The sequence below is a fragment of the Salvelinus namaycush genome, chromosome 23 (genome assembly GCF_016432855.1).
Source record: "Salvelinus namaycush isolate Seneca chromosome 23, SaNama_1.0, whole genome shotgun sequence".
Lineage (NCBI taxonomy): Eukaryota > Metazoa > Chordata > Actinopteri > Salmoniformes > Salmonidae > Salvelinus > Salvelinus namaycush.
This window is the reverse complement of record NC_052329.1, coordinates 25,830,425-25,847,602: the sequence shown is the minus strand read 5'-3', so window position 1 is coordinate 25,847,602 and position 17,178 is coordinate 25,830,425. Positions and strand designations below refer to the sequence as shown.

At 46.2% G+C, this 17,178-nt stretch overlaps 1 protein-coding gene across 1 annotated transcript in view; it reads left to right on the top strand.

The window, feature by feature from the left end:
- brip1 (BRCA1 interacting protein C-terminal helicase 1) overlaps positions 1–13,861 on the top strand; it is a 31,722-nt gene extending 17,861 nt beyond the window's left edge. The window contains exons 14-19 of the mRNA XM_038961785.1: positions 1,967–2,138; positions 2,340–2,461; positions 9,790–9,902; positions 10,075–10,157; positions 10,740–11,117; positions 12,903–13,861. Coding sequence (XP_038817713.1) covers positions 1,967–2,138; positions 2,340–2,461; positions 9,790–9,902; positions 10,075–10,157; positions 10,740–11,117; positions 12,903–13,849 — 1,815 coding nt within the window. The 3' untranslated portion in view covers positions 13,850–13,861. The remainder of the gene's footprint in view (positions 1–1,966; positions 2,139–2,339; positions 2,462–9,789; positions 9,903–10,074; positions 10,158–10,739; positions 11,118–12,902) is intronic.
- The last annotated feature ends 3,317 nt before the right edge of the window (positions 13,862–17,178 follow it).

Here is a 17,178-nt window from a genome sequence, read left to right as displayed (position 1 = left end):
TTATCAGGTTACTCGCTGTTCCCTGGCAGAAGTTTACGTCGGCTACATAAAGAACAATCCAAGATGCTGACTACAGTGACCCAGACCATCAATTAGATCAGCAAGAGAATGAACTTCGCATGTCTCCTCTCCCCTCCTTGCTGGGAGCTTTTTCACCCTCTTTTTTCCCCCCTCTTCCCTTCCTCCTTGAATCGGCCTCTCCTCTGGTCTTCCTCAAGTGCAGCATGGAAGATAATGACTGTTTTGTTTCACATCCTAAAGTACATAACATTTAATAATTCGCCCATTTTCAGTCAGGATTGGATCGGAAAGCAATTGTTGGGACAACCAGTTTTGTGGAGGAGTCGTGGTGGTGGTTGATGAACGAAAAGCTGCTAAAAGACCAGCGGGGGGCCTTGTCGATGTAAAGCTGAGGGTTTTGTGAAAGTGTCATGTTTTATTGATGGAAACTTTTCTGTTTCCCGGCCCTCCCGTTTGTTTTGTGACGCTAAGTGAGGCGACCTAATGAAATCCGCCTCTGCTTCATTTCACAATCACAGGCAGGCTATAGCTAGTCAGTCACCTTAGTGTGCCAGGAACTAGAGGAACCATCCATCCATCCACCCTCTTGTAATGTTTCATTTCCCTTTTCTCACTTTGTTAGAGTAACCTACTAACTGCTTATATATTTTTTTCGTACATAATTATTTGTCCTAAACCATGTACTGCCTGGATTCTTTTTGGGTATCGTCTCTGATGAGTACGCCGCTGCTCACTGACAGTAAACAGCACGTTTACACTTAACAAGGGATAACGTGGCCCAAACAAACACCCCCTCCTCCCTTTCAGCTCTCTCCCCATCTCGCTCTTTGAATTTCTCCCCCTCCCTTTTGGTCAATCTCTCTGTCCTAGTCTCTCTCTGTATCTCACTTAACAGGGACAGCAAGGCCTGTATGAAAATCCCCTCTGTTTCGGCCTTCCCCCTGTAGCCAGGAGCAAACCCAGCCCTGTTGCCCTGTTGTGAGAAGTTTTCCTGCTGACTGCAAGACGAAAATAACTTCTACTTAACCCTTCGAACACATTTCCAAACCAATGAAGATGCTCTTTGATTGTGAAGCCATGTGAATAATCCGCTGCGGTGGAGACATGACTAGATCTCTGCTAGGAGCTGACGAGGAGAGGGCTTTTAGATCAATGTTCCTCCCAGGAGAGATCGTGACTTTTTGCACTAACCACAGCTACAGTGATTTTATTACGGATGGAGGAGAGGAGTTTAAACGCTTCAACTCTGTGGAGGAAAGGGAGGGGGGAACTGAGCCATGGGAGGGCAAAAAGGGGAGAGCGGCTGGCTGGGGGGTTGGGGGGCGGAGGAGCTTCACGTGCCATCATGCTGTGAACTTTGTTTCAGACTTTAAGACACACACACACACACACACACACACACATACACATACCTGCAGTGTCTGGATGCCAAGCTGTAAGGACAGTGTACTGTACTGTGTATTCCTGAACAGATTCAAGGTGCACCCACTAACTCTAAAAACAGTTTAGAGTTGTAGAAAGGAAACCTGGAAACCTATTTCTCTGTATGTCCTGTGAGAGGAGTATATTATGCTGCTATGTGAAAGGTTTTCTCAGCGTGCTCTAATGTGGACCACATTTCTTGGTCTAATATGGCCCTAGTTTTTCCTCCTGTTTACTATAGTTTCAACTCCTGCTCTGTTGCTTCATTAGGTCATTAAGACCCATGTGAAGAATAGCTTCTATCCCATAGTGGTGCCAAGCCTGATTCATGTTGGCACCAATTGATAGTTATTTATTTATTGGAAGGTTATGTAGTGTAGACTTCAGGAATTTGCTGATGACTGAGTTTGGAAAATTAGTAACAAAAATATGAATTGAAAAAGATATGAACAAATCACATTGTTTAATATTGTTGATGCATGCATGAAGCCCTGATCAGTTTGCTGGTGTTCTGTTTTCCTAGATGCTGGACAAGCTGCGTGATCGCTGGACCAACACAGGGCTGTGGGAGAAGCTGGAGGAGAGGAAGACTGTGATCACAGAGCCCAGAGGAGGAGGGAAGGGAGACTTTGATGAGCTGCTGCAGATGTACTATGATGCCATCAGAATCAGTGGAGAGTTTGCAGGGGACAGAGGTGAGACTGGGCTGTGTCTCTTTATTTCATTCTATCTCTCTCTCTCTCTTCTCTCTCTCTGTCTCTATCTTTGTCTGTCTATCTCTTCTCTGCCAGGGATTACAGAGCACCAATTGGTTAATTCAGCATTGATTAGCTGTGTACAAACAGTTATAAAATGTTTGGTGTTGGGTACCTTTGGTGTTGTTTCTGCCCCCGCAGATGGAGCTCTGCTGATGGCAGTGTGTAGAGGGAAGGTGAGTGAAGGATTGGACTTCACAGACGACAACGCCAGAGCAGTGGTCACCATCGGCATCCCCTTCCCCAACATCAAGGACCTGCAGGTAAGAACCAGAGACCGAGGTCAGAGGTGGCTCAACGTCTTGGTGGCGAGCCCCATCAGGTCTGTTTAACAGCAGAGGACCCAGAGGGACAGAGAGAGACCCATGTTTACAGTTGTCCAGCCAGTCATACAGGTGGAGAGACCACCTCTCTAGCAGCCTCCTGCAGGTTAGACTTTGCGCTTCACAGAATCTGCTGGGTGCCAATGTATTTTCCTACAGACCTCCAGTGCCAACCCTGAAAACGTTCTGTTCTGTACACACGTGCACACACACAAACAAAAAGCATATCCTCCTCTTTTTTGGTGATCTGTAACATAATCTCAAAGTGATTGTTCTGTTAGATAGAGCTGACCTTTGTTTCTACCCTCCTCCACTCTCCCTCCTCTCTTCCTCCCTCCCTGTCCTCTTCTCTCCATCCTTCCTTACCTTTTTGTCATGGCCCAGTGTTGCCTAATAAATCAGTCTGATACCAGCTTTCTGGGTACAAAGTCTGAATTAAAGCACTGCAAACACTTGTAAAGTTCTCTTACAAGCCAGATAATATATAGCATTTTAACTTACTCTACCGGTTGTCTGTGCGATTGGTCCTTTGGGTCGAAAAAAATGTCCACAGAAAGTACTATTATTATTTAACTTTTCAAAACGCTGGTAATGCTGTGGGGATTTCAATCACCTTGTACATGCACAAAACCATGTAAAGCGCTTTGACTTTGGTTGGTATGCATCGCGTGTACTTTCATCATTATGTGCTTGCCTTAGGGGATGATGAGCAAATTATGATAGCCACACACAGAGACATGCGGGTTAATAACACCTTTCTGAGGATATTTTGTCTCATATTTCCACCCAAAATAAGGACGAAATCAGCAGACAACAGGTAAGAGTAAGTTCAAATTAAGTTTGTGATGAGCAGGTCAGGGTCGCGAGGCCCAACATCAGTATTTAGCCTTATGTAGCCCGCTCGCAGCTCCCTTTTGAGTAGCCCTTGAGGGATGGGAGATGGCTAGATGTGGCCGAAGACTGGAGAGAGCTATGGGCTCCCCTTGTCCTTCTCATGCTGAGAAACAGGTTCACCCAATAGCACAGCAGATATGTTCTGTTAAATTCCTTTCCTCTTCTCTACTGAGTAAATAGGGTAAATCTCTATTCTTTCCTTTCTTCTCGTGGTGTGTCAGCTGCCTGCCCTGGCCCCAGAGGAGCCCTTAGGGGTGGTAAGGTCTGCTAGCTGACCCCCATTACCAGAAGTAGGGACTGGACATGACACTAATGACTGTCAGGGCCAGGTCACTGTATGTTCCCACGGCCCCTCTGACAGCTACGCTAAAACAACCCAGCGGGCGCCGGGCAGGCAGGAAGCCACAGGTATACAGCAACACAACGCTGCCCCGGCTGTGACAGGGATCTTATAGAGGGGTCAGATACACACTCGCATGCTCATATGACACATGTAGTGCACACTTTCTGTCTCGCACAACTACACTCATACTACACTCAAATCGTCTCACTCACATGCCCAGAGCCACAAAAATACATGCTGTATATTCTCACTCTCCCACCTGTTTAACATTTCTACCTTTACCCAAGCACATATAGACATTCCCTTCTCAGAACACATTAACTTGGACTTACTCACCCTGTCCCACATTTCAAACATGCACCCCCTATAGCTTATGTAGACCCCTCATGTAGTGTGGACGCCTACCTTCGTGCCTAGACTGCTTTTCCCAGACTCGACTCTCAGCAAAAAAAAATAAGGTTTTAACCGACTCACAGAGCAGCACTGTGTTTACTAGCCTTTTATCGTGCCTGAGATCAAAGGTGAACTGGAAACAGTCCTCCACACCGAAAGCTTTGCTAAGCTGCTATTACATCAAGTACGCATTCCAAATGGAACCCTATTCCCTATTTAGTGCACTACTTTTGACCTTAGCCGTGCACTACTGTATATAGGGAACAGGGTGCCTTTTGGGACGCACCCAATGTTACATTATACACATGTAGAGTAGTTTTTTCCCCCAACAGGCATGTCTTAGAATACGCAGCCGTGTGTGTGTGTGTGGGAGAGAAACAATTCTCTGGTTTAACAGGCAATTAAAGGACACTTACAGCTGATATGGCATCTCTGTTTGCTTAATGAGGAGCACAGCAGACATTTAAAGACACTGAACACTGTTTTATAGAGACCTGGTGTCTCTGCTTTGATACTTTATGGAGGAGGAGGACCAGACAGTTTAGATCCTATGTTGTTGAGTGGGAGACACTTTGGAATTTTGGTGTGGGGGGTGTGTAAGAGTGTGTATGTGCGTGCGTCCTGGTTAGGTGCTTGCGCATGTGTGTTCACGTCACACAGGAACACACTGAGGACGAGGCACCCAGCTGTCAGCTCTGCCACATTAGGTAGATGGAGCACTCCATAATCTCACTGACAGGCACAAGATGGTTAGGACTGCCAAGGGCACACACACACGAACGGGTCCGCTCACCTGCAAACCATGCTTGCTGGTCAAATGTATGTTTTTAAGCATGAACAGGTAGCGGAGGGAGGACCGGGCCAAAGCGAGCGACTAGCGATCTCCTGACATTTTAACTAATCCCTTCTAGCTGGATGTTTCTTTCACTTTCAGGAGGAGATTCGCTAGAAGCTAGAATTGGCTTTTTCACATATGCATCCTGTCATGTCAGATCTGGTGTTGACATAGTGCAGGGACGTGAAGGGTGGGATGCTGAAATGGACTCCCTTTGGATTTCGATGACATTGGCGGCTCGGGGCTAGCTACTGGCCATTTCCGTTAGTTTGGTGTTCTCAGAAGTAGATGCGTCAACCCCTCTGGTTGACAGGAGGAGACATCTCATCTCACCATACAGCCGCTAGCCTGCGCCTCGTGAGCCCCAATAACATGAGGTAGTATACATCTGGCCAGCAAGAAAATAGCATGGCTTACTGCAGGTCCATTTTGACATGGTCTAGTGAAGTGTTTCTTAATAAATAAAAAATTAAAAAGTGATCTAGTTCCTGCTCCTTTTTATTTGGTTCAGATCAAATATGTGTACTGAGTATGGACGGACTCATTCAGATTCAGAACTCTAATGTCCTCAGAGGCAATTCATCTTGCAGCAGTCATAAAACATATAACATCTAAAAATGGCTATTTACAAATAGGCAGGGTAAGTGCAATTTCATAGTGCAAGTGCTAAGTGCAATTAGTCCAACATTTGTTAAATTACAGAATTGCGTTTGGAATAAAAGAGACCTTGGCCCTATTTTTTTAACCTTAGATAGTCTGTACCTGCGTTGAGGGATGGAGCTGGTATTCAGGGTGGAGTGGATGGGAAGAGTCAACCGCTATTTGATTGGCCTTCTGGAGGGTTCTGCCCAGGTAGAGAGATGACAGTTGTTGCTGTTGCTGCCCCATTATTTTATTATAATTTTATAATTATAAGTCCAGACTATCTTTCTCAACCCATTTTTCTGTGCAAACTTGATATTCCCAAACCAGCAGGTCAAGCAGTAGGACAGAATGCTCTCAATGAATGATTTATAAAACAGAATCATGATGGTTAGATCAACATTAAAAAAGTGCCCTTTCCGTTTTCCATTTTGACGTCCAGTTATGACACATCATCTCTCCTAGGACAGAAAGCAGAGAGAGGGGAGCAGTGTGTACATGCCTGTGTCGTTAGGGGTCATGGTGCTCTGGGCTGTGAACACACGGCACCTGCCTGTCAGTCCCTGTTAGAGCCTTGTTCACCGGCATGTCCCATATGTCCCGCCCGTCAGACGCCATATGAACTTTTCACTTGTCAATCCCGAAAGGTTAGTGCTGAAAGTCCAGGACTGATGGATGGATGCAAATTGATGGAGATAGATGCCTTCGTGGCCTTTTTGTGGCATAGCTTGTTGCTTGTCTTGTGTAGACTGGACCACCTTTTCTGCCCCAACTACCTCCTGTCTCACCACCTCTTTGCCTGTTTGCTCGATCTCCCCCATCTTTCACAACAGATCTGTCTACCACACCACCTTCTTCATCACTTGTATTGACTAGACCCCCTCCTACCTCTCGTCTCTTCTTCACCTCTGCTGTATCCTCCCTTTATTCCCCCTTTCACAACAGATCTGTCTGAGGGGGCATTCTAGGCAGGCAATAATAAACCTCTTCAGGCCCTATGTATTTTTAACAGGGTTGGCGTCTCCCCCTGAGCTCCCTGTCTGCCCCTCACCTTCCCACTCCACAGCCCACATTAATCACATTAGTTCTCAATGGATGAGCACTGCCTGATGCCTGAAAGGTGCTGGATGGCAGGTCAGAGCACAGGTGATGGCCTACAGCTATAGTTAGCCTATTAGCTGCCTTCCAGCCACTGGGGCACATTTGGTGGTTTTGGGGTGTCTGACGGGTAGCGATTGATTTGTCCTTCTCACTTCATGTCAAAGATAATGTTCCGGGCTACACAAGATAAATTCAAATGTCATGATTTTGGAAAATCGAAGGCTGCTTCAGTTCAACATTAATTTATTGATCCCCAACAAGGACATTTGATTTATTTATTTTCTCTTTATTTATTTATTTATATATATATATGTGTGTGTGTGTGTGTACGTGTATATATACTGTATATACAGTGCATTCGGAAAGTATTCAGACCCCTTGACTTTTTCCACATTTTGTTACCTTTTAGCCTTATTCTAAACTTGATTAAATTATTTGTTCTCCTCATCAAGCTACATAACCCATAATGACAAAGCAAAAACAGGTCTTTAGCAAATGTATAAAAACTGATATCACATTCACATAAGTATTCAGACCCTTTACTCAGTACTTTGTTGAAGCACCTTTGGCAGCGATTACAGCCTCTTGTCTTCTTGGGCATGATGCTACAAGCTTGGCCCACCTGCATTTGGGGAGTTTCTCCCATTCTTCTCTCCTCAAGCTCTGTCAGGTTGGATGGGGAGTGTCACTGCACAGCTATTTTCAGGTCTCTCCAGAGATGTTCGATCAGGTTCAATTCCGGGCTCTGGCTGGGCCTCTCAAGTACATTCAGAGACTTGTTCCGAAGCCTCTCCTGCGTTGTCTTGGCTGTGTGCTTAGGGTCATTGTCCTGTTGGAAGGTGAAACTTCGCCCCCATTGCTTAATTTTTGCTCTGATATGCACTGTTCGTTTTTTTATACATTTTGCAAAAATGTCTAAAAACCTGTTTTCACTTTGTCATTATAGCGTATTGTGTGTAGATTGAAGAGGATTTTTTATTTTATTCATTTTTAGAATAAGGCTGTAATGTAACTAAATGTGGAAAAAGTAAAGGGGTCTGGACATTTTTTGAATACACTATATAAACTCAGCAAAAAAAGAAATGTCCTCTCACTATCAACTGCATTTATTTTCAGCAAACTTAACATGTGTAAATATTTGTATGAACATAACAAGATTCAACAACTGAGACATAAACTTAACAAGTTCCACAGACATGTGACTAACAGAAATGGAATAATGTGTCCCTGAACAAAGGGGGTGTCAAAATCAAAAGTAAGTTGGTATCTGGTGTGGCCACCAGCTGCATTAAGTACTGCAGTGCATCTCCTCCTCATAACTGCACCAGATTTGCCAGTTCTTGCTGTGAGATGTTACCCCACTCTTCCACCAAGGCACCTGCAAGTTCCCGGACATTTCTGGGGGGAATGGCCCTAGCCCTCACCCTCCGACCCAACAGGTCCAAGACGTGCTCAATGGGATTGAGATCCGGGCTCTTCGCTGGCCATGGCAAAACACTGACATTCCTCTCTTGCAGGAAATCACGCACAGAACGAGCAGTATGGCTGGTGGCATTGTCATGCTGGAGGGTCATGTCAGGATGAGCCTGCAGGAAGGGTACCACATAAGGGAGGAGGATGTCTTCCCTGTAACGCACAGCATTGAGATTGCCTGCAAAGACAACAAGCTCAGTCCGATGATGCTGTGACACACCGCCCCAGACCATGACGGACCCTCCATCTCCAAACCGATCCCGCTCCAGAGTACAGGCCTCGGTGTAACGCTCATTCCTTCGACGATAAACGCGAATCCAACCATCACCCCCTGGTGAGACAAAACCGCGACTCGTGAGAGAAGAGCACTTTTTGCCAGTCCTGTCTGGTCCAGCGACGGTGGGTTTGTGCCCATAGGCGACGTTGTTGCCGGTGATGTCTGGTGAGGACCTGCCTTACAACAGGCCTACAAGCCCTCAGTCCAGCCTCTCTCAGCCTATTACGGACAGTCTGAGCACTGATGGAGGGATTGTGCATTCCTGGTGTAACTCGTGTGTACCGGTATGCTGTTTGGATGTACCAATCCTGTGCAGGTGTTGTTACACGTGGTCTGCCACTGCGAGGACGATCAGCTGTCCGTCCTGTCTCCCTGTAGCGCTGTCTTAGGCATCTTACAGTACGGACGTTGCAATTTATTGCCCTGGCCACATCTGCAGTCCTCATGCCTCCTTGCAGCATGTAAGGCACGTTCACGCAGATGAGCAGGGACCTTGGGCATCTTTCTTTTGGTGTTTTTCAGAGTCAGTAGAACGGCCTCTTTTGTGTCCTAAGTTTTCATAACTGTGACCTTAATTGCCTACCGTCTGTAAACTGTTAGTGTCTTAACGACCGTTCCACAGGTGCATGTTCATTAATTGTTTATGGTTCATTGAACAAGCATGGGGAATGGTGTTTAAACCCTTTGCAATGAAGATCTGTGAAGTTATTTGGATTTTTACGAATTATCTTTGAAAGACAAGGTCCTGAAAAAGGGATGTTTCTTGTTTTGCTGAGTTTATATAATAATACATTTTATTCATACATTTTCAGTTTTACAGACAGATAACAGCAAACAATAACATAACACACCCCCTGAAAGAAACCCCAAAAACAAAAACTCTTATACAAAAAATGGACAGAGTAGAAAATAATCGTTACCATGCTTCATTTAAATTTGACACAAACAGAATATGCTCCATTAAAGATTAAGTAGGCTACTATGGATCAGGGTGGATTGCAGACTGTGTCATGTTGCCCATCACATGATAGATAAGACAGAAAGGGCTGCCATATCTTATCAAATGTGCTGGATCGTGACCAGTCCTTTCCATATGTAACAGACTAGTGACTTCATCTAACCAGGTTTTAAAAATGGGACAAATATTTTCTATTAATCTTTCAGTGTTTTTGTAAGCACACCAGTCTGTCTCCTGTTGTCTTTTCTGCTCTGTTTTCAGCTTTGATTGGTCTGTGGTGGCAGCATAGCAGTGTCCTGATGACCCGTCCTGTGAGGTGTGTCTCTATCTAACATTCCAGCTGTGTTTTCAGGTGGAGCTGAAGATGAAGTATAATGACCAGCACTGTAAAGCCAGGGGTCTGCTGTCAGGCTCCCGCTGGTATGAGATCCAGGCCTACAGAGCCCTCAACCAGGCCCTAGGCAGGTACGGGCCTCTTTGTTTATGTTCCTGTTTGTTTCTCCATCATTGACTCAGCCTATCACAGGAGGCTTCCTCCTAGCTCACAAGTCAGGCTCATGTAGGCTGAAAAAGTGTTGATACATTTTAAAAACCAGGTGGTTACTACCTGAACTTGACAATGTTTTTGCTACCACAGGTGTATCAGACACAAGAATGACTGGGGAGCCCTCATTCTGGTAGACGACAGGTTTGGAAACAACCCCAACAAATACATCTCAGGTACTGAAATGAATGATCACATGTTGCAGCCACTCGAGCTTCATGTACTCACAAACAAGCCCTCTAATGTCCCCGTTGTCTTACACAATGTGTAGTTTCATATCTTGGGCACATGGTGGTGATGGTAGTCCACAAGATAGAGGGCTTGTGTTGAGCAGGGTGGCAGGTAGCCTAGCGTTTAGAGCATTGGGCCAGTAACGGAAAGGTTGCTGGTTCGAATACCCGAGCCGACAAAGTGAAAGTATGCCGGTGTGCCCTGGAGCAAGGCACTTAACCCTAATTTTATCCAGCGGTGCCGTACTACTATGGCTGACCCTGTAAAATCAACACATTTCACTGCACCTATCCAGTGTATGGAAATAAAACATACATTTAAAAACAATAAAAATTTATACATTGTTTTAACCTAGAGGATTGGTCTTTTTACATGCAGAATTTAGCCAAATAAAATTATCTTAGAATAAGTGTTATTAGAAATTACTGTAAATAATTTGTTTTTATATTATAATAATGTATGTTTTTAAATGGGTGTAGGCGGTGGAATGCCCTTCCACTAACAAGATTAGTCTCTGTTTACCCCAGGTCTGTCCAAGTGGGTGCGTAACCTGGTCAGGCACCACGACACTTTCAGCGGTGCCATGCAGTCGCTGGTGGCCTTCTCCCAGTGCCAACAGGGGGCAGGAGAGACCCATGGAGCAGGGAGCCAGACCTTCAACAGCACCACCTTCCTGTCTCCAGCCAGTCAATCTCCAGTGACTGTGGAAGATCTGTCCCACTGTCGGCCCAGTCCTAGCCCCAGCTCAGACTGCCTTCTCTGGGCCACGGTGCACCACACTACCACCTCTCAGGTCCCAGAGCCCCACACCCAGCTACAGGGGTTCAGGTCCTGGGTTCCCCCTACGGTCCCACCTGCTCTGTGGCCTCTCCCCACCACCAGCACTGGAAAGAGTAGAAACAGAGGTGAGATGTATTACATTAGATACAGTATATACAGTGCATTCGGAAAGTATTCAGACCCCTTTACTTTTTCCAGATTTTGTTAGTCTAAAATGGATTCAATAGTTTTTTTCCCTCATCCATCTACGCACAATATCCCATAATGACAAAGCAAATACAGGTTTTTAGAATTTTTTGCAAATGTATTAAAAATAAATGATTTACATAAGTATTCAGACCCTTTACTCAGTGCTATGTTGAAGCACCTTTGTCAGCGATTACAGCCCCGAGTCTTCTTGGGTATGACACTATAAGCTCTGTCAGATTGGATGGGGAGCGTCGCTGCACAGCCATTTTCAGGTCTCTGCAGAGATGTTCGATCGGATTCAAGTCCGGGCTCTGGCTGAGCCACTCAAGGACATTCAGAGACTTGTCCCGAAGCCATTCCAACATTGTCTTGGCTGTGTGCTTAGGGTTGTTGTCCTATTGGAAGGTGAACCTTCATCCCAGTCTGAGGTCCTGAGTGCTCTGGAGCAGGTTTTCATCAAGGATCCTTCTGTACTTTGCTCCGTTCATCTTTCCCTTGATCCTGACTAGTCTCCCAGTCCCTGCCTCTGAAAAACATCCCCACAACATGATGCTGCTACGACCATGCTTCACCGTGGAGATGGTGCTTTTCCTTCAGAAGTGTCGCTTGGCATTCAAGCCAAAGAGTTCAGTCTTGGTTTCATCAGACCAGAGAATCTTGTTTCTCATGGTAAGAGTCCTTTTAGGTGCCTTTTGGCAAACTCTAAGCGGCTGTCGTGCCTTTTACTGAGGAGTGGCTTCCGACTAGCCACTCTACCATAAAGGCCTGATTGGTGGAGTGCTGCAGAGATGGTTGCCCTTCTGGAAGGTTCTCCCATCTCCACAGAGGAACTCTGTCAGAGTGGCCATCGGGTTCTTGGTCACCTCCCTGACCAAGGCCCTAATCCGTTATTGATACCTTGCTCTGGTTCATTTAACAGTGCTAGCTTTTTCTTCTGCTCCTACCCTGCACTGTTTGTTACCACTGAACCTCTTATATGTGTCAAGCTAAACGAGCGTAAATGCAGCGAGATATCAGTTTTCATACAGTGCCTTGGCCCTCACTGAGGATGGATCAATAGAAAAACATGCGTCTGAGCCTAACAATGATATTACTGAGGTCACTGGGTCTATTAAATGAGGTGGGTATTCTCCGTTCTAGAGCTCTAGTCTATTGTCTGTCGGGTGACTCGGGTCACTGTAAGGCTGAGCTGTTTGCTCAATTGTGTTTTGAGGGGTGGGTGGGGGTGGCATGAGCTGCATCAGGCTGTGATGGGGGGTGGGGTTTGTGTGTGTGTACACCAGTCTCATTACTACGAGGCCCTCTACATGGCTGAGTGGTGCTGGGTTGGGCTGAGGCAAGCAGCTTGATGAGCAGATGTTGGACTGTTGCTTTTAATTAAATCCCATTGACCATTGTTTGTGTTATATTGAGCGTGAGCTGGTGGTGCCGTTTTCTTCTCCTCTGCACTGTTCTGGATAAGAGAGAGAGACACCCCTAAATCACTAAACATGTGTACATTAACCTAGCTGTTACGGGCCCAACTTATAGGTTCCTTGAGGCCAATGTTGGCATCTTGAATGTACTTTCCCAGTTATTTTCTCATCTTTACTGTCAACACCTGATGACTGCTCCAATCAGCTCCTCAGCTGAATTTCTAAATGCATTGTAACAGTCTTCATACAACCGTGTTGTCTTTCCTTTCCATGATTTCCCATAACGTGTGTATTCTCTGTGGGCAGGTGACCAGAAGCAGACATGGCAACACCCCTCCACTCATCCGAACAGTGATCCCAAGGCCCCGCCCCCGAACATCTCCACTCCCCTCACCACCCCACGGTCCCTGCACCACCTCTTCACCTCCACCCCTGTGAGCTCCACCCACTTCAAGACCCCAATCTTCCAGGCCCAGAACCCAAGCAGGCGTCAAGATCATCTGGATGACCCGCCACGGCCTGACTCTGTGGAGGAGGAGAAGAAGAACCAGGAGAATGTAAGTCAGGATCCCTGGATCCCCTTCCCAGGAGGGATGGCCCGTGAGGGGCTGGATGGATCGGCATCTACCCCTCCCAGCCAGGACCAGGCTCCGGTTCTAGACCTCTCCCCAGTGGAGGTCCCTGCCAGTTGTGAGCCCAGACAGACCACTGTAGTTGTTGACGATCCCACCCTGCTAGAGGAAGAGGAAGACCAGAGCATCTTCTTCACACCTGAGATGTTTGATGACGAAGAGGAGGTGGTGGACACCAAGCCTCTCCCCAGGACAGTGCAGGGGATGATGACAGGGGAGGAAACTGTGCTTGCGTCCAGCCTTGCTCTCTCTACCGGAACAGCCCAGGCTCTGTCTGAGGACCTGTTTGGCCCAGAGCAGGGTCCCAGGGAGGACACAGAGACAGTCACTACCACTGATACCAAGAGGGGCGGCGCTCTCGCTCCCTCGGCCAGTAGAGACTGTGTCAGTTTGGGATGGGAACAGGACAGGCAGGAGGGGAGTAGGATAGGGAGTGGTGACGAGGCCCAACAGACCCAGAGACAGGAGGTGAACCAGGGGGCGACCCAAGGCCAGAGCAGGCAGACAGGCAGCAGGACACACAGACTGTCCAGGTCCAGACAGAAAGCTCCAGAGCCATCCTCAGGTAAACTAACCAGCTACTTCTTTGTTGTCCCTCAGGTTATAACCATAGACAACTAGACACCAGGTTATAACTGTAGATGATTAGGCACCAGGGCCCGTATTCACAAAGGGTCTCAGTAGGAGTGCTGATCTAGAATCAGTTATTCATTTTAGATAATAATTATTCAAATTAAATGGACAGGGGCGATATGATCCTAGATCAACTCTTTATGGACACGGGCCCAGGTTTTACCCATAAACTATGGTTATAAATATAGATAACTAGACACACCAAAACGCTCAGTAAAGCCAGTTAGTTCTCAGATCATGTCTCATTATCTGGCGTGACAGCATAACTGGGTTGACTCGTCTGACCGACATTATCTGTTTAAACAGTCTGGAGCTAACGAACTTCTCACAAATTGCCATGTTAACGTGCAGTCTTATATTTTTGTACACATCATTAAAATGCATGAAAATGTCTTTATTTTCATGTAAATGCGATGGAAGCATTGTCCTGTTATGTGTTTTAATGAGGTGTGTTATTTGGAGTGAGGAGAGGGGGAATGCAGCATGCCTGACTTCACACAGATAGACATCTTGCATTTTTACAAAGTTACTGTACAATCTTTTCATAAATTAATTATCTGATGTAAACTAGAAGGGAGGTGGGGTGTGGGGATGTGTGTTCAATGACTTGGGGGAAACACACAAGGCCTTTCCAGCAACACAAGAAACCTCAGAAATACCATCATTCATCTTGAGAACATCTCCAGGGTGACTACATATATATATATCAATAAATAATGATTGTGGCCATCTGTTATGGAAAATGGATGAATAAAATCATGTTGGCAGGTTTTTGTTTGTGTGGTGTCAAATTGATGTAGAAGAGTGCAGATGGGTAGTTTGAACCATCAATATAGCACCTTGTATTGGCTTTACTTTGCCAGTTACCGTGTTATTGACCCAATAGTACCAAAAATAAGTTTTATCTTCCTATCAGAAGGTAAAGCCGATGAAGAATTATAAATGCTGTATTTTTTTATTTTTAGTCTCAGTTGTTAAACTGTAGTTGTTTTTATGTTAATATTTTATTAGTAGTTGGACCTGTTTGTCTTTGCTATAGTGGTGGTCATTTTCTCTATTTCTTCATTCCGGCTTGCAGGTTACTATTGTATTTGATGTGATATTATGGCTTTCATTAAACCTTGGTAAATAAATATTTATTGACCTGTTTATGTCCATTGCTTCCCGTATATGCCTAATGTTCTGTATGTACGAACAGTTAAGCAAATGGCATATGTTCTCACGGACACCCTAACCATTCCCCTTAATAGAGAAAATGGTTTAATGATGTCGTGAAGAGTAAAAGGCCATTTACAGTGTTAGAAGGATTAGTTGTGATCGTGGTTTGGGATTACCCCGACAATGATCAATCATACCATTGGTTAAAGAAGCTGAATTGTAGATGGAGGGAGGCGGGAACAGTGAAGTCTGGCAAATTAAGCCCCATTAGCTTGACAGGACGTTGTCTCGTTAGAACACAAACCTCCCTAACGATCCCTAACCTGTGATTGGTTGACGGAGGAGTCCAACGTGGACACCCGAACCATTCAATTAAAGCTCATCCCTCTGCTCATCAGCCTCACTATATGACAGTCCCTTAGCTTCGTTAGTTAATGTAATTGCATGGCTGAATGTGGCAGGGTACCTCGTTAATATCAGTATCAACAAGGGTACCATGGGAGAGGGTAAGCGGATGTTGGTCTGTAAGGCTGTTATGCAGCACTGTGAGGTTATTGGAGTATTTACTGAGGCTTCCATAAGTTCCTTTAGTATCTGATGAGCCTAGGCCTTTATATATCCTTACGAGTTGGAACAAATACAATTATCCACGCAGTAGGCTAATTGTAGTATTATTTTTTTATGTCCCATGTTGCTGATAATTGGAAAGTAAGTTTGTTTCAGCTTGTTTGAGATTTTGCCAGTTAAAAGACAACACCACGCAGTAGGAGGCAGCTGGCATATTGACATAATTTGCTTTAATTGGCAGGTCACTGCGCTGAGGTCCTTGTTGCAAGACCGACCCAGCCATGGAAAGGGAGAGTTGTTCTTTCCAAGACTCAGGCTAAGAACCAGGCCCAGACCCATGTCAGGTGCAGTCAGAGGGGCAGAGGCAGGACCAAGGCAGGGGTGCCCTTTGCACCCACCTCCAGTCTCCCAGTCCAGCCCCAGACCAAAGACCAGAGCCTAGAGGTCCAGGGCAGGACAGCCAGAGTCAGATCTGCTAGTGTCGCTGGTCCTGAGGAGACTGAGGGAGAGCAGGCAGTCACAGGATGGAAGGACCAGGCCTCTACCAAGCCTGGGACTAGTATTATGGCCAAGACCAGGGGGCCAGAGGACTCTTTCAAGTCAGGAACCAGCAGGACGGCCAGGGGGCAGGAGGATGTTCCCAAGCCAGAGACCAACAGCAGTAAGGCCAAGGGGCAGGAGGTTACTAGTGTTTTCTGCCAACAGTACAGCAGCAGGGGGAGATTGAAGGCAACATGCAGAACAGAGGTGAAGAGATTCAGGGGGAAAGAGGCACGGTTGCCACCCTCTTGGGGGGGCCTGGAAGAAGTCACGAGCAGCACCCCCGCCACCACAACAGTGCACTTGGACATTGTCAACCCTAAATGCGAGGGTAGAGTGTGTGTCCCAGGAAGTCCTGGAGGTGAACCTGAGACTGAGAGTAGCTCCACTGGTCTAACAAAGGAAGGGCCTGGCAGTCAGAACTCTTTACAGAAAGGTTAGACCGCCTGTACGCATCAGAGTGATTTGGTCAGGGTATCCTTTTTTTTGTCAGTGAATTTATCAGTAGTCATTTGGAAAATTAAATCAAAACCATCCATCTGTTGCTTGTTCCCCCCTCTAGGCATCAAGGTGCAGGATAGAGGGGGCAACAGGGCCTCTCGGAGGAGGAAGGTGCATTAGGGGCCACTGCATAGACCAGGTTTGGAGCCTAGGTATCTGAACAGTAGTGATGCACATTGTTTGTGTGTAACAAGGCTAATATGATGCACATCATGCCAACTCAAGTCTTGTCTTTCAGAGGACTAACAACTAGAGACCCTGTTCCAGAGGACTAGACTGTGCTGTGTGTGGGCAGCAGCTACTGCCTGTGGCAGAGGGTACATTTAATTCCCACAAATAAACACATATCCTTATGTCAGTAATCCTCAATCAAATCAAAAGTGGATGTTGTAACTTGTGACCGTGTACCTTAAGTGAGCTGCAGAGCACTGTGTGTTATCTGGAGCAGATAGCCAGGCTTAAAGGCACCAGAGGGTGGGGGGCCACAGCTGCAGGTCCAGCCCAGTGTCCATGCCTCCCACCCAGACCCCAATGTCCCCCCTACCACACTG